Consider the following 25,240-nt stretch of genomic DNA (forward strand, 5'->3'; position numbering starts at 1 on the left):
GTAGTTGGAGGGAAAGGGGAAATCACAGAGGGGGGGCAGTGAGAGAGGGGGTTCACAGCCCGAAACGTCACCTATTCCTTCACTCCATGGATGCCGTCTCACCCGCTGAGTTTCTCCAGCATTTTTGTCTACCTTCGATATTTCCAGCATCTGCAGTTCTTTCTTAAACATGGCTGATCTATCTCTCACTCTTAACCCCATTCTCCTGCCTTCTCCCCATAACCCCTGACACCCGTACTAATCAATAATCTATCTATCTTTGCCGTTAAAAAAAAAACCCATTGACGGCCTCCACAGACTTCTGTGGCAACAAATTCCACAGATTCACCACCCTCTGACTAAAGAAATTTCTCCTTTTCTCCTTCATAAAAGAACGTCCTTTGAATTCTGAGGCCATGACCTCTGGTCCTAGACTCTCCTACTAGTGGAAATATCCTCTCTACATCCATTCTATCCAGGCCTTTTCATTATTTGGTAAGTTTGAATGAAGGCATCATGCCTTCATTACTCTCATACTCACATAATACATGAACGGAGAATAAACGGATGAAATATTGTATAGATTGAGTCGATATTAATTGAAGAACAAGAACCCAAGAAAAGAGGAGCGTGCTCCACCATTCAACACAATCATGGTTGATCTACACTGGTCTCGACACTTCCTCTGTGCCATTTCTCCAAACCCTTCTATTCCTCAATTTATCAAATATTTATGCCCCTCCACTGTAAATACTTCTAACAATCCAGCTTCTGCTACCCACCAAGGCAGAGAACTCCAGATATTCACTGCACTCTGGGAGAAGAGATTTTTCTCAGTTTTAAATGACCATATGTAATCATGTCCTCTTGTTCAAGACTCTACCACTATGATAGGAATGAAACGTGTAGGATTCCAAGGAGGCATGACTGGGTAAATATGTTGTGGTTATTTACTCTGGCTGTGAAATGTAAAGTTAGGGGGTCTTAGGATAATGAGAAAGGTGTCAGTAAGGCTGCCATGCATCAAGCCCCCTCTTTTGTTTGCTGAGTTTAATAAAGAGATCAGAGTGCAATATTACATATCCTGACTTTTGATAATGTTGCTGGGATTTTTTGATTCAAGGTCCTTCTTATTTTTGGCAGCAATTAGAATTACATGGGCTGCTGGGGGGAGTTTTACAGATTTCCTGATCCATTTCAAGTTCGGATGGAATATAATGTCTAGTTTGGTTATCATGCAACTCATATTTTACTTGTATAATTGATGATCTAGCCTGATTTAGCAGCAAGATCTGCTTTAATTGAGACTATTATTAAACTTCAGCATTCAGTGATTCCGTGAATGTTGGAACTGATGTGACAAGTAGCCTTTTGGACAGTGCTCTTTCTCCCCTCCAGAACAAAACAATGTTGAACGTGCAGAATTTAGGAGGCTCAGTGTACTTATCATGAGCCTCTTTATTTGACTATTTGATTAAAAGTTATATTGGTGAGAATACGACCAATTGGTATTAATATTGGTGGGAAATAATTTTCAAACTGTTAAGGATTGTTTTGCCAGTAATCCCACAGTTGTTTTTCATAATGATGAAGTGCTCCAGTGCTTCATTTAGGAGAAACGCTTGCTAATTATTTAACATATAGACATATATGGCTCGAAGGGCCGAATGGCCAACTGCTGCACCTATATTTTATGCTTCTATTTCAGGTAATTGTACATGATTCATTGAATGTCGATTATTATAGGGAGAGGTTGAGCAGGCTAGGACTATTCCTTGGATCACAGGAGGATGAGGGGTGATCTTATAGAGGTGTATTAAGATCATGAGAGGAATAGATTGGGTAAATGCACTGAGTCGTGTTGTCCAGAGTAGGGTAATCGATCACCAGCGGACATAGGTTTAAGTTGAGAGGGGAAAGATTTAATAGGAACCCGAGGAATAACTTTTTATATAAAAGGTAGTGGGTCTATGGAACGAGCTGCTGGGGAAGATAGTTGAGGCAGGAACTATCTCAATGTTTGCGAAACATTAAGACATGTACATTGATAGGATATGCTTAGATGGATATGGGCCAAATGCAGGCAGAGGGAACGAGTGTAGATGGGACATGTCAGTGTGGGCAAGTTGGGTCGAAGGGCCTGTTTCCACGCTGGATGATCAGTGACTTTGCAGGTTCAGCAAGCAATTAGTAAAGCAAATAGTACGTCCTTTTTATTTGCAAGAATGTGGAAGTAAAGTATAGGGATGTCTTTCTGCGAATTAGTAGGGCCTGATTTGATTTGCTCAATTTATATGGGGGCCTGAACCTGCTTAATTCGATGGTGGGCTTGTTCTGTGAGGATTTATTAGGCAGACTGGACCTGTTCTTTCTTGAGAGGACATCGAACTTGAGTATTCTTGAAGTATACACAGTTCTCATGGGACTTGACTGAGTGGATTCAAAATTGAGCTTCCTCACTGGGCGAGTCTAAACCAGGGGTGTGGTTTCAAATTATGGGCTAGACCATTTAGGATATAGATGAAAATAAACGTCGTCATGCAGAGAGTGGCAATTTGCAATTATTTACCTGTGAGAGCTGTGGAGGCTCATTTGCTGAGTACATCCCAGTTCAGTTCAGGAGAAAGATCAATAGATATTGTATCAAAGGATTTGGTGCCAGTACAGGAAAGTGACATTGAGATAAAACATTAGCCATGTTTTATTGATGATGTGATGGAGTGAAATGTGTTTTCCATCGATTTACTAGCTCTTGTGGGATGTCAAGATTTTTACGGTCTGATTACAGAGTCATTGAATATTCTGGACATATATTGAAACACTTTTTATCCCTTTGGCTCATTAAGAATGTTTGAGCTCCTGGCTGTCTTACATCTCCTAGTTTAGCACCTGTACTTTTCTCTGCTTTTAACAGCCTCTCCCTGTAACTAGGTAATCAAACAAAGTGTTTTCACCACCTCTCTCCCTCTGACATGGGATCCATGATTCTGAAGATCGACACAAAATGCTGGAGTAACTTAGCAGGACAGGCAGCATCTCTAGAGAGAAGGCATGGGTGCCTTTTCAGGTTGATACCCTTCTGTTTTGTTCCTCATTTGCACAGAGTCACTGCTTGGGGAATGTCCTTTATTTTTTATAGGTGTTAAGTTGAGGTGTTAGTCTATCCTTTTTAAACTTATCCCCACAACAATAATAGGAAACGGGGTGTTTGGAAACGGATCTACCAGTTTTGATATCCAGATTACAGCTGTACTGGTGATAGTTATATCAAATGGCTTCCTGGCCTAAGGTATAATGATGACTGGCTATATGATGGGTAGCTGAGGAACAGGAGACTTCAAACAATAATTTTGAAGATAATTTAAAACATTATTGACACTTTTGGTTTAGTTTAGTTTAGAGATACTTCTACAATTCACCCATTATTTTTTTGTCATCTGAGATGTTAATGATATATATAAAAAGTTTTGCTGAAACATTTTGAATATACATTTGCTATTTAAATGTTATTCTGTTAGGTTCCTCGAATGGTGGAAGGATTAGCAAGCCATCGTTGTTCTTGGGTGGCAGCTGCAAAGGACCACACCATCGTATTGACAGAAGATGGATCTGTTTATGCTTTTGGACTGAATACTTATAACCAGCTGGGCATTGCACCTCCACCTGCCAGCAGTAGCTTACCAAGACAGGTAATTGTAAGAAATTTATTGGGGTACACTCGAAGAGGAGTTGATGTGCTTATCACAGAACAGTCTTAGTTCGTGTAAGATGGGAGTTGAATTTTGCGATTTGCTTTTATTCTATACGTTTTGGAAGTAATGTGTAAAATGAGAATTGGGTATGCATTGGATTGGGAGACGATGCAGAAAATGAAGATAAAGGTCTCTTCGGAGAGCTTTATTTCAGGAAAATTGATATTTACCTGAAAAGATAAGAAATGCAACATTACGACTCTTGGCTCTGGAAACATTTTCTCTTGAGTCGTCTTGTTATCATCTATTTGCACAATTAAGTAATATTCTCAGTGCCCATTTTTTAATTAGTGAAGATAGAGGTTTTTCATAGGTAGACAAAAGTGCTGGAGAAACTCAGCAGATGCAGCAGCACCTAAGGAGCGAAGGCAACATTTCAGGCCAAAACCCTTCTTCACACTGATGTAGGGGGGGAATGGGGAGAAGAAAGGAAAAAGGAAGAGGAGGAGCCCGAGGGCTGAGGGGGAGCTGAGAAGGGGAGGAGACAGCAAGGGCTACCGGAAATTGGTATTTCATTAAGCTTTGTGTATGTTTATTGAATGATGGCTTTGAGAAGTCCCCAAAACTGATATGTTAAGCAATAGATTGTTTTAAAAAAAAAATAACGTCTCAACTTTGCATTTTTCAAGAATTCTGCATTTCATGAAACTTTAATTACATAATCTAGCTCTTGTTTATGAAGTTAAGAGCATGGGTTTTGATGGTAGATCGTAATATTTAAGCGAATGCATCTTTTTGAAATGTTTGTAAAGGTACAGTCCAAAAACCTTAAAGGAAGAATTGTGATTGGAGTTGCTGTGGGGAGGTTCCACACTGTTCTTTGGACAAAGGATGCTCTGTACACCATGGGGTTGAATGGTGGTCAGCTTGGTAAGATATAGATATAACATTTCACATGTAACTGCATTAATCAATATGCTAAGATAATTTTGCATATCAAATCCTCTCTAAGAGCAAAGAGTGTTTTATTGTCATATGTTCCAAAATGGACCGATGAATTCGTTTTTTTAGTTTAGAGATACAGCGTGGAAACAGTCCCTTCGGCCCACCGAGCCTGCACCGACCAGTGACCCTTGCACACTAACACTTTCCTATACACACCAGGGACAATTTACAATTTTACCAAGCCAATTAGCCTCTTTGGAGTGTGGAAGGAAACCGGAGCTCCCGGAGAAAACCCACTCAGGTCATGAGGAGAAAGTACAAACTCTACAGACAGCACCCGTTGTCAGGATCGGACCCGGGTCTCTGGCGCAGTAGAGCTGCAACTCTACCGGCACATTTCTTACTTGCTACAGCACAACTCCCACCTGCCATTTTATTCATGGAGCTTGAGCTTTTTATTTGGTTCTGGTTTGGTAATTTTTCAAACTTATTACTATTTAATAAATGAGATAATTTTTTTAATTAAAAAATCTTCAGTCAATATGAAATATTTAGTTTTGATCATAAGACGTAGAAGCAGAATGAGGTCATTCGGCCCATCCAGTCTGATCTGCCATTCTACCATGGCTGATCTATTTTTTCCCTGCAACCCCATTCTCCTGCTTTCTCATTGTAACTCTTGATGTCCTTACTAACCAAGAATAATTTTGGTCACTGGAAGCCCGGTTAAATTGAAATTAAAATCATGGACTGATGTGACATCTCTGTGCACTGATTCTGCATGCTTTTTGGCAAATCTTTATCATGGTTTAAATCCTACTTGCTCTGGAGGAATACATCTGACAGATCTGCCATTTGTTGAATGTGGTGATAAAGGCTAGAGGATCACATTATTCATGTTGGTGCTTCATTCAAACATGTAAAGGAGCTGAAACAAGTCTGTCAGGAAATGGGTTTCGCACCAAACATAATCATTGGAATATCATTGTCTTGCTAGGTTTTTTTTTAGACTATCAGTTGCTTGGTTGAATATTGAAATTTGTTCACACAATCTCTTCTAAATGGGTGGCTCTCAAACTTGTTTTCAGGCAACTCACTTTAACTAAAAGGATCACCCACATGATCCAACAATACAATAGACACAAATAGCTGGAGTAACTCAGGCAGCATCTCTGGAGAGAAGGAATGGGTGACGTTTCGGGTTGAGACCGTTCTTCCTGAACCGACTTCTCGATCTGAAACATCACCCATTCCTTCTCTCCAGAGATGTTGCCTGACCCGCTGAGTTACTCCAGCATCTTGTGTCCAACTTCAGTGTAAACCAGCATCTGCAATTCCTTCCTACACCTTCTGATCCAACAATAAGTTCTCTGATCAGTGAACGATATTTATTTAGCAAAGTGGAGATAGCAATGTCCTGTGACCCAACCATGAGTTTCATTGCCACTTTGTAAACCACTCTACCATGGTAACATAGTCTCTGAAATGAAAAACAAGAGACTGAGCAACATGACAAATGTGTGCTTTATTTTACGTAATGAAGCACACTGTGGACATTTCATCCCATTTCTTTCCATTATTTGTCTCTCTTCATCAATGTCTCTGCCATCGACCAGTGCATGCCACAGATATGTGTAGGAAGTGGGCTTGGTCGGTAACTTAATTGCACATTTTAAGAACAGCATGCAACATTTTGAAAGCAAACTATAAAGCTGCTATTTATTATTGGAATTGAGTTTTATCAATTTAACATAATTTTAAGTAAGTCAATCGGGCATTATTTGTATTTCTCTCTACTGGTTAGAACAGTAAAATTCAGTCCCTAAGTACTGTAATCAAAATGTTGTTATTTTCCCTTTGCATGGTCTTCCGCTTACAACCATACAGCCATACTAAAAAAAAGCAACAAAACACACAACTACATAATAGTTAACATAAACATCCACCACAGCGGATTCCCCACATTCCTCACTGTGATGGAAGGCAATAAAGTCCAATCTTCTTCCTCTTTAGTCTCCCGTGGTCGGGACAGTCGAACCATCCGTCGGGGCGATCAAAGCTCCCTCGTCGGGGCGATCGAAGCTCCCTCGTCGGGGCGATCGAAGCTCCCTCGTCGGGGCGATCGAAGCTCCCTCGTCGGGGCGATCGAAGCTCCTGCGTTTGCTTCAGACACTCTCAGTTATATGGAGAGGAAATTACTAAATATTTGGGTATGCGAGGCGAAACATTGTTTACATTGTTAACAGATTGTGTGCTTAATCATGGTGTTTTGATTATTTAGCAACCTAATTTGGTTTTAAATGTGTAAATGGGAAAAATAAATAACTTTTGACGTCTGCAAACATTTGAATATATTGGGATATTATCATTAAAAATTTACATTTTTATTATTGATCTTACTTGCACTGAATTTATAGCATTTTGGTCTTGCATTTCAAAGATTTAAAGGATGAGGATTTTTTAACCAGTTTATTTGCATGCCTGAGTACCCCTACATGTTTATAATTTATCATATTGGCAATATTGATGCAGGTTACCTGTTGGATCCAAATGGGGAACGTTGCGTGCTTGCACCTCGTCAAGTATCTGCTCTGCATCATAAAGATGTGGTGATCTCTCTGGTAGCAGCAAGTGATGGGGCCACCGTCTGTGTTACCGAAAGAGGAGATGTTTACCTTTTAACTGGCTATCAGTGCAAGAAGATTGCTTCAAGGTACATATTTGACTTTGTATTTTAATTATAGTGGAGGAAATGCTTTAAATAGGTCATAAGGAATAGGCGTAGAATTAGGCCATTTGGCCCCATCAAGTCTACTCCGCCCTGCACCAGCACTCCCAAGTCCCTCTGCACCTCCGATTTCTGGATTCTCACCCCATTTCGAAACTAGTCTATGCCTTTATTCCTACTATCAAAATTCATGACTCTACACTTTGCTGCACTATATTCCATCTGTCACTTCTCTGCCCACTCTCCCAACTTGTCCAAGTCCTTATGCAGAGTCCCTGCTTTCTCTACACTCCTGGCCCCACCACCTAATTTCGTAACATTCGCAAACTTGGCCACAAAACCTTCAATCAAATCATTAATATACAAATATGAAAATATGCAAATATGGTCAGATCACCTGCTGAATTTGAATTGGAGGCTATATTTGCAGATATTCTTAGATGGGTGATTGGAACACAGACTGGGGAATCATAAAGATCAACTTTAAAGTAGAAAGTTCTAGAAATACCAAACGGGTAAAATGGATTCTGTGGACAGAACAAATGTTTCTTTCTCCAAAGATACTACCGTGCCTGCTGAGTATTTCTGACATTTACTGCTTTTGATTCGGGTCTCTAGCATCCGCTGTATTTTATTTTTGGATGATGAATACATTTTGTGGTGTTAACTAGATTTCAGCCCGTGATTTTCTGAACTCTCATACATACACAATAAAGCTTTTCACTGTACCTCGGTATACGTGACAATAAACTAAACTGAAATTGAAACGTTTTGCAGAGCTCCCCAGCGGAACTAAATTGTTTTGCTTTGTTTGGTTGGGCTATTTTGACCACACGTTGAATTACAAAACCAGATGTGTTTGTAATTAGCCTTGATAGTTTTTGCAGAAATTGTATTAAAAATATTTAATCAGTAGATTTTTATCATTGTGTCATTAACCAAGATATTTTAAGTAAACCTATTTACATAAATAATGATGTAGGCACTTCCTACAGCCTATATGTTAAACATAGAAAATAGGTGCAGGAGTAGGCCATTCGGCCCTTCGAGCCTGCACCACCATTCAATATGATCATGGCTGATCATCCAACTCCGTATCCTGTACCTGCCTTCTCTCCATACCCCCTGATCATTTTAGCCACAAGGGCCACATCTAACTCCCTCTTAAATATAGCCAATTAACTGGCCTCAACTACCTTCTGTGGCAGAGAATTCCAGCGATTCACCACTCTGTGTGAAAAATGCTTTTCTCATCTCGGTCCTAAAAGATTTCCCCCTTATCCTTAAACTGTGACCCTTGTTCTGGACTTCCCCAACATCGGGAACAATCTTCCTGCATCTAAACTGTCCAATCCCTTAAAGTTGAGGATCATAAAATATTAAATATTTTATCCTTGATAAAGACCCAGCATGAGCACTGTAGTACTACAGGTGCACAACCTTTTATCCGACAGCCTTGGGACCAGACACTTTTCGTAATTCAGAATTTGTCGGTCTTCGGAATGGAAATTTTTTAGCGTAGATTTTAATGGCTGGCTCAGTGGTAGAGTGTTCGGCTCATATCCGCAAGGTCGCGAGTTTGCGCCTTGATCCCGGCAGTTACTCGGTCCCGGGTTTGAGTCTTCAATGTCGTTTTTTCTTGCAGAATAAATGTTTGTATGAAATGCAGTGTAGGAGAGGTGTACTGACTGTGTGGGCAGAACTTTGGAAGTGATTGCCCACCAGTCTAAAAAGCCGCTGTGTCTCCCTGTCCCTGGGATAGCAGGGGGCGATCAAACAACACAATACCCCCCTCCCCCTCCAGCTCCAGAGGAATCCGCTCCCCGATGGGCCGCTACGGCGACAAGTGACAGTTTGCCCACAACCCGAGCTGCGCCACCCCAAGAACACCTTGCACACCATCCGCTTCTGCCCCTACGTGTTCCTCTGGAGTTGGAGCGGGGCTGGGCTGGAGTTGCTGCTGGCTGTGGGTCTCTGGGATCTCCGTGCTTGCAGTGGGCCTGGGGGTCGCTGTCCCGTTGGTCCTGACGTCTCCGGCCACCCCCCTGGACTGGAGCTGAGACTGGGAACTGTACCGCCCTTGCCCCCCTCCCTCTGCAACTGCAAACAACTCCATTCTCCTGCAAGGGCGGTACAGTTCCCGGAGGATAGCAGGTGGCCGGAGACGTCAGGACCAACAGGAACCCTACGACGCCCCGAGCTGCGCCCCGTCATCCGCAACCCAGGTACCTCTGTAGTTGGAGCGGGGCTGGGCTGCTGTTGGCTGTGGGTCTCTGGGTTCTCCATGCTTGCGGTGGGCCGGGTGGTCGACGTCCAATTGGTCCTGACGTCTCCGGTGACTGGCATTGACCAGCTGCCGTCGCCGACGTGAAAACAGTACAAAGCCCCCGCGCCGGTGCAATGGGCGGGGAGCTGGAGAGGGGAGGGAAGGGGTCACACACATGGCCGGGAAGCAGAGGGGTGTAGGTGGGGTGAAACTGAAGGGAGCGACAATCTACTGCTGCCTGCACGCTGTTAAAAAGTTCCCACGCAAGACTCACGATACACTGTGTATCGTGAGTCTACCGTGGGAACTTTTTAACTCAGCTGGCAGGTAGCAGCATATTGTCAATTATTAACCCCCCCCCCGCGCAATATACCCTCACCTTCTCTTTTATGAATGGGGATTTAGTTCCCCTTTCTTCGAGGACCGACCGGAGGTTCCGCTGTCACCTCTGCGGGCCGCCCTCGGTGAACGTTTTCAAGGACCTTTCTTCAAGGACAGAAAAAATGTCGGTATTCGGAGGTTTTCGTTATTTGGATCGTCGGATAAATGGTTGTGCACCTGTACATATTTATAATTACACTTGTACTGAGAATAATGCTTAATTTAATTGCTATCAATATTTAAACATTTGATGAACCACATAAAGGCAGCTTTGGTGACCATGCTGCTAAAGAGATTTACCAACATTGAAGAAATTTTCTAAAAAAAAAGATCAACAGCATTAAATTAGAGTGCAGGCGGCTTGAACCATGAGCAAAAGTCAAATGATTTCACTCTGTACTGTGCTGTCTTGGGAGAAAATTGAGAGACAATCTTTCTGTTGGCACATAAAATATTAAGTAGCCTGTGGGTTAAATCCAGGATATGAATAAGATGATCTATGTGACTCCAGCAGTTGTTAAGTACAAGTTAGTGAAAAGTACATTTCAGATGCCTGAAAAAAAGCATGAGGAATAATGAATGATTGAAATGAGATTAATAAATTTAGAAATGTAAGTAATACTTTAAATTCATTTAAGATGCATCTAAATAGTAGTCTGGGAGAGTAATGCAGCTAGATAAATACCTTATTTTATTTTTGTTATCTAAGATATTCCCATAATTTATCATTTGTTTAAATGTGATATTATCTTTCAATGAAATGCTAAATTTAATTATTTCTTCGGACTTGTGCAGGCAGTTGAACTTGAAGAAAGTTCTAGTTACTGGTGGCTATCTGGATCATAAAGTTGATCCTCAGGTACTTAATGAAGGAGGAGGTGAAAAAGTTTGTATATTGGCCCTGGATGAAGCAGGCAGGGTAAGTGGATCTATATTTTACCTCTTCCCTTCCATCTTCAGTATTAAGTAATGGGATAGTTACACATAGCATTAGATTACTGCACATATCATCGATCAGAAGTGCACAGATTTGAGCTAGATGGTATTTGCTAAATTGAGATGAGCTGCCTCACAGGCTGTGGAAAGGTAGGTGTCTCCCCCAAACTTTTCTTTGCTCAGAGTGAATTGCTTCTCTTGTATTTCCTGAGCTACAAGAGTATGTCTTTTGAAGGAATGATGCAGGGTGGGAAAGGATATACTTTGAGAAGACAATACTTTACATCCCCTCTTTACTCAGTTTTGTACCCATGCTTAAAAATATGTATTTATGTCATTTTTGGTCGCATTTGCCGAGTTTTTATATTATTTTATGAGATCAATATCAGCAACTGCGAAGACGTATTAAAGTTGTTTAGTGTAGACATTTATTAGTCTGTTACAAAAACCAGCCACATCACTTATGACCTTTAGAGGAAGAAAACTGCCACCCTCAGCCAGCCAGATCAGCACGCAACTCCAGTGCCAAACTTAGTGACTTGTTCCTAATGTCCGTTGAAGTAGCCCGGCAAGGCAATAAATTATATAAACTCATTGCTACACAAGGACTTCCACCATCTTTTGCCAGTCAGTAAAGAGCAATAAAAGCAGCTTTGACAGAATTACATATTTTCTTCTTGAACAAGTTGGAAAAAGAGTGATGATCGAAATAAAGATATGACTAATTAATTTTACATGAAGTGTAACGATTTCTGAAATGTTCAGCATATATTTTAGCATAGTTTGTAAGACCAGTTAACCATTAGTGAAAGTGAATTGTCAAATATATGAAGTGTTTTCTTTGTTTGCTTCTGGGTATAAAAAAAATTAATTGTTAGAGGTCTCTGGGTTCTTCACCAGTTCCCGACATTTTGGCACTATGGGAAATAAAATGGGAGTTTAAAACACCTAGTTTAAAGTATGTTTGTTGGCTTCACTCTGCTGAATTCAATCAGTTGACATCACTAGTACTAAAGGAAGAATGAATGTAGTGCTATGTGACATTGACTTTCTCTAATTATACAAAATATACCTCTGCATATTTGCATAATGTGCAGTCAAGTTGGGGTGAGTACTTTACAGTGCAGATATTTGTAATGAAAAAAACCCAAAAGAGGAAACCCAATTGAATTGGCATTCAATGCAGAGTCCTAACCAACCATTGACGATCAATTTATACTAATCCTACATTAGAGATCTTGTATTCTCCTCGCATTTTCATCAACTCACGATGGACTACTTGGTGCCCAACTAATTTGGCAACCCGCATGTCCTTAGGATGTGGGAAAAATCCACATGACCGCAGGGAGAATGTGCAAACTCCACACATACAACACTTGAGCTCAAGATTAAACTGTGGTCTCTGATGTTGTGGGGCAGAGGTTCTACTAGCTGCCCCACCATGTGCCATTTTGTCGATTAAACATTTTCTTCAAAACTTGTTCATGAATTTGTGTGTATTTGTTATTGAGCAATTTGTACTTCAGTCTTTGCTGCTGTATATCAGGAGGCAAAGTATACAATGTGTTATGGGTGCCATCTAGTGGCCATAGCAAAGGGAAGCATTTTAACCATGAAGTTGGCATTGAATTACATAGAATAAACAGCGTAGAGTTTATTGTAGAGATACAGCATGAAAACAGGCCCTTCAGCGCACTGAGTCCACACCGACCATTGATCACCTATTCACACTAGTTCTATGTTATCCCACTTTCCCTACACATTGGGGGCAATTTATAGAGGCCAATTAACCTAAAAGCTCATATGTCTTTGGGATGTGGGAGGAAACCAGAGCACCCGGAGGAAACCCACGTGGCTACAGGGAGGACGTGCAAACGTTACACAGACAGTTCCCAAAGTCGGGATCAAACCCGGGTCTCTGGCATTGTGAAGTAGCAGCTCATAGCATATTACGATAATGTTGTATTTGTACTTGCTCTGGGGTTTTTTCCTCCCAAAACTCCTGAATATGATGGGATGTACGCTAATGGCCAAAATTCACCTTTTTCATGTTTAGTTGGTGCTGTTGACACAATTTCTGGGGTGTTGGCAATTGGAGGCTCGGCTTGGGATTTGTCAAAAAATTGTCATTTTACTGATTTCGATCACCACATTTTAAGCCTGTTGTGATATTGGCCTTTCACCCATGTCACCAGTGGAATACTATTTTACATAATTTGGAATATCACAAGATCTTAAGAGATAGGAGTGGAATTAGGTCATTCGGCACATCAAGTCTACTCCGCCATTCAATCATGATTGATTTATCTCTCCCTCGTAATCCCATTCTCCTGCCTTCTCCCCAGAACTTCAGACACTTGTACTAATCAAGAATATAAATTAACTTCCCCAACATAAGTTGCTTTATCTTGTTAAACTTCTTAAACATGGGGTCTCCATGCCCATGTAAAACCAGTACACAAAACGGTTTGGTGGCAATCATGTTTTCTGACAGAGTTGTTTAGCCAATTCTATGTAAAGTTGTATACAGGTGCACAACCTTTTATCCGAAAGCCTTGGGACCAGACACTTTTCGTAATTTGGAATTTTTCGGCTTTTGTAATGGAAGATTTCTAGCGTAGATTTTAACGGCTGGCTCAGTGGTAGAGTGCTCGGCTCATATCCGCAAGGTCGCGAGTTTGCCCCTAGATCCTGGCAGTTACTCGATCGCGAGTTTGAGTCTTCAATGTAGTTTTTTCTTGCAGAATAGGAGAGAATAGGGAGGGTTAGGCTGGGATCATTCTCTGCGAGATGATCTTAGTGCGGGAGACAAGTGTAGGAGAGGTGTACTGACTGTGTGGGCAGAACTTTGGAAGTGATTTCCCACCATTCTCAAAAGCCGCTGTGTCTCCCTGTCCCTGAGATAGCAGGGGGCGATCAAACAGCACAACAGGAACCCGCTCCCCGATGGGCCTCTACAAGTGGCAGTTCACCCACAGCCCGAGATGCGCCCCCTCATCCGCAACCCGGGTTCCTCTGGAGTTGGAACGGGGCTGGGCTAGAGTTGCTGCTGGCTGTGAGTCTCTGGGATCTCCGTGCTTGCAGTCAGTGTCCCGTTGGTCCTGACGTCTCCGGCCACCCCCCTGGACAGGAGCTGAGACTGGGAACTGTACCGCCCTTGCCCCCTCCCTCTGCAACTGCAAACAACCCCACTCTCCTGCTCACCTGCAAGGGCGGTACAGTTCCCAGTCTCAGCTCCTGTACAGGGGGGTGGCCGGAGACGTCACAGTCCGAACCCCCTCATCCGCAACCCCAAGAACAAGACGTACCTTGCACACCATCAGTTTCTGTCCCTACGGGGAGCGTGTTCCTCTGGAGTTGGAATGGGGCTGGGCTGCTGCTGGCTGTGGCTCTCTGGGATCTCAGTGCTTGCAGTGGGCCTGGGGGTCAGTGTCCCGTTGGTCCTGACATCTCCGGTGACTGGCATTGACCTGCTGGCATCGCCGATGTGAAGACAGTGCAAAGCTCCCGCGCCGGTGCAATGGGTGGGGAGCTGGAGAGGGGAGGGAAGGGGTCACACACATGGCCGGGAAGCAGAGGGGTGTAGGTGGGGTGAAACTGAAGGGAGCGACAATCTGCTGCTGCCTGCCTGCTGAGTTAAAAAGTTCCCACGCAAGACTCACGATACACTGTGTATCATGAGTCTACCGTGGGAACTTTTTAACTCAACGGGCAGACAGCAGCATATTGTCAATTATTGACCCTCCCGCGCAATATACCCTCACCTTCTCTTTTATGAATGGGGATTTAGTTCCCCTTTCTTTGAGGATCGACCGGAGGTTCCGCTGTCACCTCTGCGGGCTGCCCTCGGTGAACATCTTCAAGGACCTTTCTTCAAGGCCCGAAAAAATGTCCGCTATTCGGAGCTTTTCGTTATTTGGAATTTCGGATAAAAGGTTGTGCACCTGTACCTGCATATTTTTTTAATCATAAATAACTTCAATTTTAAAATATGTTATGGTTCAGCGTCCTGGAAAGAGATTTGATGCTTGCCGGCATTGGTCAAGGTATGGAGTATAAGAGTCAGGAAGTCATGATGCAGCTTTACAAGGCTTTAGTAAGGCTGCATTTAGAGTATTGCAGCTCAGGTCACCCCATTACACGAAGCAGGTGGAGACTGTGGAGAGGGTGCAAAAGACGTTTATCAGAAAGCTGCTGTTATTAGACGGTATTCGTTATAAGAAGAGGTTGGGCAAACTTGGATTGTTTTCTCTGGATGATCAGAGGTTGAGGGAAATGTGAAACGTGTATAACATTTTGTGAAGCATACATAGAGGACATTTAGAACCTTTTTGCCAGCATGAATGTGTCAAAGAGAATAGTTTAAGGTCAGAGGGGGAAAGTTTGAATGAGATATGCGGGGCAAGTTTTTTTACACAGAATATGGTGGGTGTCTGGACTGCACTGGGTTAAAATACCTTTTTTTGGCTGAATTTATGTCACAGATGCCATCTAGTGGCCCAAGCATTGATGAGCATTATAATCACACAACTGTTTATTCTTCAAATGTTATGGCCTGAATTTTGCCAGATGATGCCAATAGTTTTCTGCTTTCAGTTGTTGCCTGTAGTTTTGGAACTTGGTTGTAAATGTTTAAGTCCTGGACCATGCTGCCCAGTCTTTACTGTCCTCCATGCAGGATTCTGCAAGGGGTGTTCCAGTGGAATGGAAGCCGGCTGATTCTCCACATTAGAGCGTCTAAAGGACCTGTCCCACTTAGGCAATTTTTTAGACGACTGCCGGTGACTGTCATAGTCGTAGCAGGTCGTCGAAAAACCGGCGACTGGACCCCCCTACGACAATGTCTACGATAAGTTACAACAACCTACCACCTAGTCGATGTCAAGCTATGGCAAGCTACCGACAACCGGCGACCCAATTGTCGCGACTTGGGACGTCCACCTACGACAACCTGCGACGATACCTACGACAACCTGCGACGATACAGGCAACAACCGAAGTCAACCAACGTCCACCCGCGACAAGCTACGACCCTTTCGGCGACAACTGAAGACAATGCCAGTCGCTACTTGACTTCTCTTGACGCCGGTACCTGTCGCCGGTTGGCGTAGGTAGTCGCCAATGGAATTTATCCTTGTCAGCACTGGCGACAACCTACGTCACCTGGCGACAACCTATGACAACACCTACGTCAGGAGAAGCAAGCTACGCTCATTGGCATCAAACCCACTCGTCGACTGTCGCCACCATTTTTTGAATATTTTGAAAATCCAGCGGCGTCCAGAAAGACGCAACAACTCTTTGGGTGACTGAGGAGACTACACACGACCATGCAGGCGACACCCCGCGACCATGTGGCGACAGCCTAGATGCCTGTAGTCGCTTAAAAAATCGCCAAAGTGGAACAGGCCCTTAAGAAAAGCAAAAATCTTAGTGTCTTTTAGTTTCATTAAGGATTAAGAAAGGTTTTTTTTGTTTCAGCCCATCAACTCTTTTAGGAACTTTGTTTTCAGATTGCCTTCAGAACTGTTCCATACTCCACACTTTGCAACTTGACCACTCATCTAGGCCTTGAAATTGAATCCTGATCAGCACTAATGCTCCGGTTCTTGCTATTGTATGTAATTTTCTGTGCCTCTAATTTTAAACATTTAATTGTTGCATTAAAACTCCTTTTCCTTTCGCCAGTCACCACCAAGGCTAGTTGTGCTTTGAACAGCCTAGGTGTCTTGCTCTTATACTCCTTATATAACATCACTGCTTATCCACTTCTTCCTCTCCTTTGGTCATTCTCCATATTATTACAGTGTGGCATCGTGGAGCAGTTGGTAGAGCTGCTGCCTGTTAGCACCAGAAACCCATGTTCGATTCTGGTGTCTGGCGCTGTATATGTGGAGTTAGCTCGTTCGCCCTGCGTGATTGCGTGTGTTTCTTCTCGGTGCTCTGGTTTCCCTCCCATATCCCAAAGACGTGCAGATTAACACAAAAGCTTTTCACTGTACCTTGGTACACGTGACAATAAACTAAACTGAACTGAACTGAGATTGGCCTCCAGTGTATAGGGAGTGAATGAGAAAATTGGATAACATAGAACTCGTGTGAACAGATGATCAATGACTGGCATGGACTCCGGGCCGAAGGGTCTGTTTCCATGCTGTATCTCTAATCTAAATTTTGGCTTAATTTTGTTTCCCCTTTTGTGATCTGTTTGGGGATGGTTTTCACTGTTACATGCTCTTTATATATACATATCGATGATGCCCAGAATATCAACTGAGCTGAAATACAAAATTGTGATCAGTTTTTAAAATGCCAAACGCCAATAGGAAACAGAGTTATTAGATTCCAAATTAAACAAAATACCTATTTGGGAGGCTTAAAAGGAAAGGCTTGATTAGCTAATCGTTGTCTTCTTGAAAAAATTAAATACATTTGATTAGAACAACTTTACAATATTGCTGCCTCGGGTTCTCTCCATTGTATGTGGTGCTTAGGCAATGTTTAATGCCAGCATGTAAAAGATGGAAATTGCACCAGTGATTGTAATAGCTTAAAAATATTAAGGTGGTAGTAATATTTAAACTGTGTAATTACTACTTCAACCCACCTCTGATCCACCCGAGTGAATGTAAAATTAGCTAAATACATTTTTGAACGAGAAATTTAATATCTTTCAGAGTAGAACAGGACAATTTCAAGATTGTAATAAAGCTTTATGTTGCAATGATAGTGGGAATTATTCTGTCAAGACCCATCTAAAGGGCTGATAGATGTTATTACAGTACATGAAGATTAAGCCATTACACAGCCTAATGGAGTACTAGAAGAAATATTATACACCAAGCAACTCATCAATATAAGCAAATGGGCAATTACCAAGAACACAAGCTACCTGCTGTGCTGAGCTCCCCAACAAAATTGAGACTAGCTAAGTGCCAGCCACAGGTTTAATAGCTGAGCTCGCAATAAAATGAGGGAAATTTCACATTGGAGGTCCTACTCTGCATTTCAATGCATCATAGTTAATGGATTAAAATAGTGTTTCTTTCCCTTGAGTTAATGTTAGCAGAGAAGGCGATCTTAGTAAAATTCTTAGTACAAAAAATTGTTTCACAAAATACAGTAAACCCCGTTATAACGGAACACGGGACAGGGAGGGGAATGATGTCGCCATAGTCGATTGTTCGCAATAATCAAGTGAGGGACTACCGAGTAAACTAGTATCATTGTATAAATAGTGGAAGGGGCCAGGGAGGTGGTGCGGACTGTAGATGGCGTTGGCAGCCCGGCCTGGAAGTGGCCAGAGAGATGATGTGGGCTGGGGGTGGTGTCGGCAGCCCAGACTGACGAAAAGGTCGGTACGTCTGTCCGCTATAACCGGAATCCATTATAAAGAGGCCCGTAATAATGAGGGTTTACTGTAAAGTGTTTTTTTACCACGTTGTTATTGATGGAAACTAATTTTTATAAACCGAAGCCTATTTCACCCCAATGACCACTGTTTTTATTCTGCTGGATGAATTGTTCCATACATCCATTTTACTAAGCACAAATCCGAATTTTTAGCTCTCTAAGCAATCTGTTGCAGCACTTGTTTGTTATAAAATGATCGATACTATGTGGGTTGAATTGGTCATAAAGCGATTTCGAAGGGGAACCAGAAAACCACTTAAACTTGGTTTGTTTTTGGTTTGTCAATTTCCAAACTACTTTGTAAAAAACTGCTTCGGGAATAAAATTGCTTCCATGTAATCTTCCTGCGGTAATCAGACACCACTGTCTATTAAGAACACTGTCTGTCAGATTCACCACAGATAGCCATTGAAATCAATACGTAATTTGCTTGTGCAATGGTATTTTATTAAACATTATAACATACATTTTAGTATTTTTAACATGCATTACCAAAAACTAAATTGTTGCTCTTAACAAAATACCTTTAGTCCTGTTGGGTGGGGAAAAAAATTTATTTTTGCAAGTCTGAAGCACTTTAGCCCATAAATCCTTTCTTTCATTGACACAATTCTTTTTAGAACATGATTTTGTATAACACTAGCTTTCGTAGGAACATAACTGTTATGTTATAGTAGAATTATCTGCAACAAGAGTCAACTTCAGTCACTGGTCTGAAATCTATTTTCATTGACAATGTGCAAATGCTTTATTTTTGAACATATATTCATTCATGACGTTGCAGTTCCTGAAGTCTTTTTAGTCAACATACGTGTAATTCTGCAAGAAACAATTAGTTTGCACTAAAAATGTTATGAAAGGATAATAACATTTGCTAGCATATGATGTGCTAATGAGGCATTTAAAAATCTTGCTTTATAGAATTTAAATTCTCATTGCTTACCAAAATTTGTAGTTCCTAAAGGTACTGGAGGTTTAACTCTAGCAGATTGTATGTAACAGGAGCTCCACTGAAGGTACAGATTGAGCTAGCTGATAAACTATCAATTTCTGGATGACATAAAACAATAATTATTGAAGTCTTTGAGATTGTAGCATTGAGTCACCTTCTTGAACAACTTCAGTTTATAGCGAAACTATACTTGCTATGCTATTTGGCTATCAGGATGTTGACACAGTATCTATGGTGACTTATTTCCATATTTGGCCAATGTCCAATTTTGACCAATTTACAGATAGTGACATTGCCATGCTGTGGACCTTTGAGGTGATGGTGATTTTTGGTATGATGGATGATGTCAAGGAAGTCCTGTCATACCACTGCACCACATCATGTAAGAAGTACATATTGTTATATTTAAGAGGGAGTTAGATGTGGCCCTTGTGGCTAAGGGGATCAGGAGGTATGGAGAGAAGGCAGGTACGGGATACTGAGTTGGATGATCAGCCATGATCATATTGAATGGCGGTGCAGGCTCGAAGGGCCGAATGGCCTACTCCTGCACCTAATTTCTATGTTTCTATGTTGCTAATGTACACTTTCTAATCAGTATAGAAACATAGAAAAATAGGTTATGGTGACGGTGGTTGAGTCTAGGATACTGCCCAGAGGATGAATGTTTGTCATAGTTTTGTCTTTTAAGAGTATTTGATAGGTTTGAATACAAATGTTAATCTGCAAGTGAAAATGTTGCATTTCATGCACAAGTGCAGCTCGGTTACTCTGTACACTAACATTGAGCAGTTCTTTCCATTTAAAGCAATATTCTATTTGTCTTCCTATTGAAATAATAATCCCCACTGTGACCCTGCTCACAATCACTAGGGTCCCTGTGACTGTGGTTCCCTGAAACATACCGGGTTCACTGCACCATTTATCTTTTTGCTGTGTATCATACTTCTAAAGTGTTTTAAAACAATTTGGAGGATTAATATGAAAATCATTCAGTAGCCTGGAAAATCTGGTGGTCCTGGAGTAGCAATATGCGCAGGATAAAGTGTTTTACTCCAGCTTGATTCTGTGGGGCAGTTATCTAGGTCTGATCGAATTGTGCAAAAAAATGGGATAGGAAGCCTATTTCCCTCTTTTCCTGGCCTTGTCATGCATGATAAATTGACTAGATTAAAAAAAAAATAATTAAGTTAAAATTCATGGATACAGACTATTTCACAAATCTGACCAAATGCATTATTTCCAATTCATTGTTTTTACAGCTGTTGTTTCGCGTTCTTTGAATATACAGGAGGAGGCTTCACTTGGAGAAATAGCATTTATTTAAAGTAAGATATTTAATTCACTTGCTCTCCTTGTGCCCTAATTAGATTTCTTGTTGGAGATCAACAAACTGCTTGACTAAACAGTGTCGTTGGGCATATGGGCGGCAGGTTTTCATGTCGGATATTGCTTTGAGCAAGAATGGAATGATTTTTGTAACACAGGATGGGGATGGGTTTACAGGAAGCTGGACTGAATCAGAAAAAAAGAATTTAGAAAAGAAAGGTAAGCATTTCATTCTTGTTTGAAATAATATATACGGATTGAAGTTTAATGTTGCAACACAATTAGTTGAGATAGGCGGCAATGTGGCGCACCGATAGAGTTGCTGCCTTACAGTGCCAGAGACCCAGGATTGATCCTGACTACGGGTGCTTGTCTGTACGGAGTTTGTACTTTCTCTCCGTGACCTGCGTGGATTTTCTCTAGGGTCTCCGGTTTACTCCAAAGACGTACAGGTTTGTACGTTAATAGGCATGGTATAATTGCAAATTGTCCCTGGTGTGTGTAGGATATTGTTAATGTGTGGGGATCATTGGTCGTCACGGATCGATGGGCCGAAAGGCCTGTTTCCGCGCTGTATCTTTAAACCAAACTAAACTAAAGATGCCTTTGACAAGTTTATTCTAGCTTTAGTGCTCCAGCAATTCATTTGAGCTATACTAGTAGTATGTTTCATTTAACATGCTCAGTAACGGTATCTATGATTGATAATCTTTAAATATAAAATTCTGTCTGAAGAAGTTAAACATGAATAACTTTGTTCTCATTTTTGCCTTTTACCCATGCCATTTAACAGCCTAATCTCCTCCCTAAAACAAAACAATCCTTATCTAACTCTTGACATTTTAAATGTGTGGATATCAACAGCGCATTTCATTTTCTGAAAGAAGGCTGAAATCAACCTATTAAAGCCAAAATTGGAATGTTGGCTTAAGGCAGGTTTTTCTTTCCAGTGCCTGAATACAAAAATTGGCAGTTGTAATTGTTCATTGTAGATTAAGTCACAAGCTGCTTGTGATTTTGTTTCCATCCATTAATTTTTACAGAAATTATCAAGGACATTTTGTGCTTAAATTTGTAGCGTGCAATTTTTATCCTGCTGAGCTCTTGCATCTGATTCTGCCTTGGAATGATCAGGTTAATACTTAATGTTCTGATTTTTATTAAATTTGAGCTTCAGTATGCGGTAACTGCTTAAGTAATAGTATCTTTAAATGGTTCTCCAGATATACATAAAAATTAATAGTTAACAGGAACAAAATAGAAAAGTATTGGCTTGTGCAAATTTACACAATTAATTTGAAGTTACTAATTATTTAATTTGGGTTTGTTTATTGTCATATACAGTAGGATGTGATGCAATAGCTTGTTTTCATAAAGCTCATTGAGTGAGTACACAGTGTACATACAATAATAATAAATACCACAAGAATGCAAAACACCAGAATGTGTGTAGGTTAGGTTTAGGTTATGATAAACCACCATAGGTTTAGGGGGATATGGGCCAAGCACAGGCAGGTGGGACTAGTGTAGGTGGGACATGTTGGTCGGTGTGGGCAAGTTGGGTCGAAGTGGCCGTTTCCACACTGTGTGACTATGAATGGTGCAAAGATTGTAGTGCAATCGGAAGTAGTGTAAAAACAGTCCTCAAGTGCAATAATAGAATAACCGAATGAGCTAATGATAAGAGTAAGAGTATTTGACAGCACCTCCTTGAAGATGATTGGGTTGGAGTATGGAGTTTCTTGTGGAAGAAGCTATTCTTGAGCCTGTAAATGTGGGCTTTCAAGCTCCTGGATCTGCATCCAGAAGGTGGAAGAGGGAAATTAGGATTGGCCAGGGTGGTAAGCCATGATCACATTGAATGGCGGTGCTGGCTTAAAGGGCCGAATGGCCTACTCCTGCACCTATTGTCTATTGCCTATTGTAGGCATCCTTGATGATATTTCCAGCCTTCATGATACAATGCACCATGAAGATGGACTGGACAGAAGAAAGTGATGAGCGGTGATGGACCGGGCAGGGTTCACCACTCTCTGCAGGTTCAGATCATCAACAGTAGAGCGCTTGCTATACCAGGCTGAGATGCATCCTGTCAAAATACTTTCTATAGTGCATCTATGGAAGTTCAAGAGAATCCTGTGGACATACCAAGTCCTTTCAGATGCGTTAGGGAAGTAAATTTCTTAATCACAACTGTGTAGGGTCCAGAGTAGGTTGCTGGCGATGTGCGATCCCAAGGAACTGGAAGGTGTCGACCATCTCTAACGCAGCGCCATTGATGAAGATTTAGTTATATTCTCCTCCCCATTCATTAGCTGAACAACCAACTCCTTCGTCTTGAAAACATTAAGAGCTAGGTTGTTCTGGCACCATGACATAAAGTTCTTAATCTCCTTTCTTCTTAATTTTTGTTGATCTGACTGACGACAGTGGTGTCGTCAGCGAACTTAGAAATTGGGTTGGTGTTGTACTTGGTCACACAGCCGTGGGTGTGGGGGAAGTAGAACGGGAATAAACACACATCCCCGAGGAGCCCAGTGTTGAGGGTCAGAGGTGGAGGAAATCTCTTGACCAGTTCTAAATGATAGGTCTGCCAGTCAGGTAGTCCAGCAGCCAGTACCTTTGTTGATATATCTAATTCAACACAATTCCATATTGCCTGTGCCATCATCCAGCTCACTTCTATGTTGCTCCATCTGGTGGTGCAACCAGGGAATTTACCTCCTTCAAATTTGGATGCTTCTGAATGAGTAACTAGTATGTTTCATCTAAACTAACGGCTCTTATTCAATGTGAATTGATTATGTACATAAGAAACAATTATGTGTACAACTTTAAATGCGTAACTTTGCATTTACATAAACATTTTTTGATATTCACAATTACACGGGTAGTCATGGCAATTAAAATTATTTTCTTTGAAACTCAAAAACTGCTGGACATCTGAAATAGAGTAAGGTTTCTAAGGTCTTTTATTGTCACGTATCAATTAAGGTACAGTGATATATGTATTACCATATAGCCATACTAAAAAAAAGCAACAAGATACACAACTGCATAAAAGTTTTACATAAACATCCACCACAGCGGATTCTCCACATTCCTCACTGTGATGGAAGGCAATAAAGTCTAATCTTCTTCCCTCATTTTTGTCCCGCGGTCGGGGCAGTTGAACCATCCGCAGTCAGGGCGATCGAAGCTCCCGCGGCACGGAGCTCCCGAAGTCAGTCTCTAACCAGAGACTGCAAGCTCCACGCTGTTAAAGTATGCAGGCTCCCGCGGTTGGAGCTCAGAGGTCAATCCCTGGCAAAGGGATCGTGAGCTCTGTGATGTTAAAAGCCCGCAGGCTACCACGGTTGGAGCTCCCAAAGTCAGACTCCAGCAAATGTGTCCAGCTCCTCAATGTTAAGCCGCAGTGCGGACGGAGATACGATATGGAAAAAAATCGCCTCTCCGTTGAGGTAAGAGATTTTTAAATAGTTTCCCCCATTCCCTCCCCACCCCCCACATAAAACAAGCTAAAGAACACTAAAAACATACATTTAACATATACTAAACAAAGAAGGAAGGGACAACCAGACTGTGGCGAGGCAGCCAATGCTGGCGCCACCCGGTGGTAATCTCTGGAGGACACTCTGGAGATGTTCAGCAAGTTGGGCTGCATCTATGGGAATCTGCATTGATGTTTCACGCTATTGACCGCTATCAAATGACCTTCTATCTTGTTTGGTGCTCGGAGATGGGAAGAATTAAGGAGAAGTTGTTTTTTTGTTTAAACTATTGATCTCTGACGGATGGCCTATTTTAAGTTTGCCATTCATAACGCAAGTCTTCAGAAATTGATAGGATACCCGTCACAGTTTGTTTTGGTACTTGAGTTAAATCTTGTCACTTGAGGAATTAAAGTGCAATGTAGACAGATGTTTAAAAATAACATATCACAGGCATAACAAATGATATTCCTGCTTTTCATACATCAAAACATAATTGCTGCAATGCCTTTGTAAAATTTGCTGATACACTACTCATAAATTGTTATTTTCAATGCAGGAACAGCCTGTGTAATGTCTAATTACCTCCCATTTGGATTGTTTCCTTATTTGATTAAAATGTGTAATAATGCTTGAATTTATTTTCCTTTTTATTAGATGAATTGTCCTGTATTCTGAAGAATCCTATGGATCAAGTGATTAACACTACGGAATTGAGCAACAACTTGTATGAAAGGATAAAACTGGAGAAACTACCTTGCGTTCATCGTGCTGTTTCCGTTGCAAGTGATTCAAATGGGCGCAACTTTGCTATTTTGCAGTCTGATCCTAAAACTAGGTAACTTTATTTACTTTGTGCAGTGTCCATGCCTAACTTGCATTCACACAGCAGGACAAATGACATAAGAGAAGGAAACTACTTTTGAAAATAGAAGATGGAACAGTACAGCACAAGAACAGACCCTTCGGCCCACAATGTCTTTGCTGAACATGATAGTCCATCTGCACATGATTCATATCCCTGCATAGGGCTTGAAAGGGCTCCTAAATGCCACTCGTTTCTGCCTTCACCACCAAACCTGGCAGCGCGTTCTGGAAACCTCTATATTTAAAAAAATTGCCCCTTTA

The 25,240-nt window shown here is 41.5% G+C and overlaps 1 protein-coding gene across 2 annotated transcripts in view; it reads left to right on the forward strand.

The window, feature by feature from the left end:
- The window catches only part of ibtk (inhibitor of Bruton agammaglobulinemia tyrosine kinase), a 121,754-nt gene that overhangs the window by 32,087 nt on the left and 64,427 nt on the right, over window positions 1-25,240 (forward strand). For both annotated transcript variants that reach the window (XM_055636068.1, XM_055636069.1), the window contains 6 exons: window positions 3,498-3,668; window positions 4,484-4,601; window positions 7,149-7,329; window positions 10,787-10,910; window positions 20,663-20,840; window positions 24,770-24,950. In XM_055636068.1, coding sequence (XP_055492043.1) covers window positions 3,498-3,668; window positions 4,484-4,601; window positions 7,149-7,329; window positions 10,787-10,910; window positions 20,663-20,840; window positions 24,770-24,950 — 953 coding nt within the window. The remainder of the gene's footprint in view (window positions 1-3,497; window positions 3,669-4,483; window positions 4,602-7,148; window positions 7,330-10,786; window positions 10,911-20,662; window positions 20,841-24,769; window positions 24,951-25,240) is intronic.

Source organism: Leucoraja erinacea, chromosome 5 (assembly GCF_028641065.1).
Source record: "Leucoraja erinacea ecotype New England chromosome 5, Leri_hhj_1, whole genome shotgun sequence".
Taxonomy (NCBI): Eukaryota; Metazoa; Chordata; class Chondrichthyes; order Rajiformes; family Rajidae; genus Leucoraja; species Leucoraja erinaceus.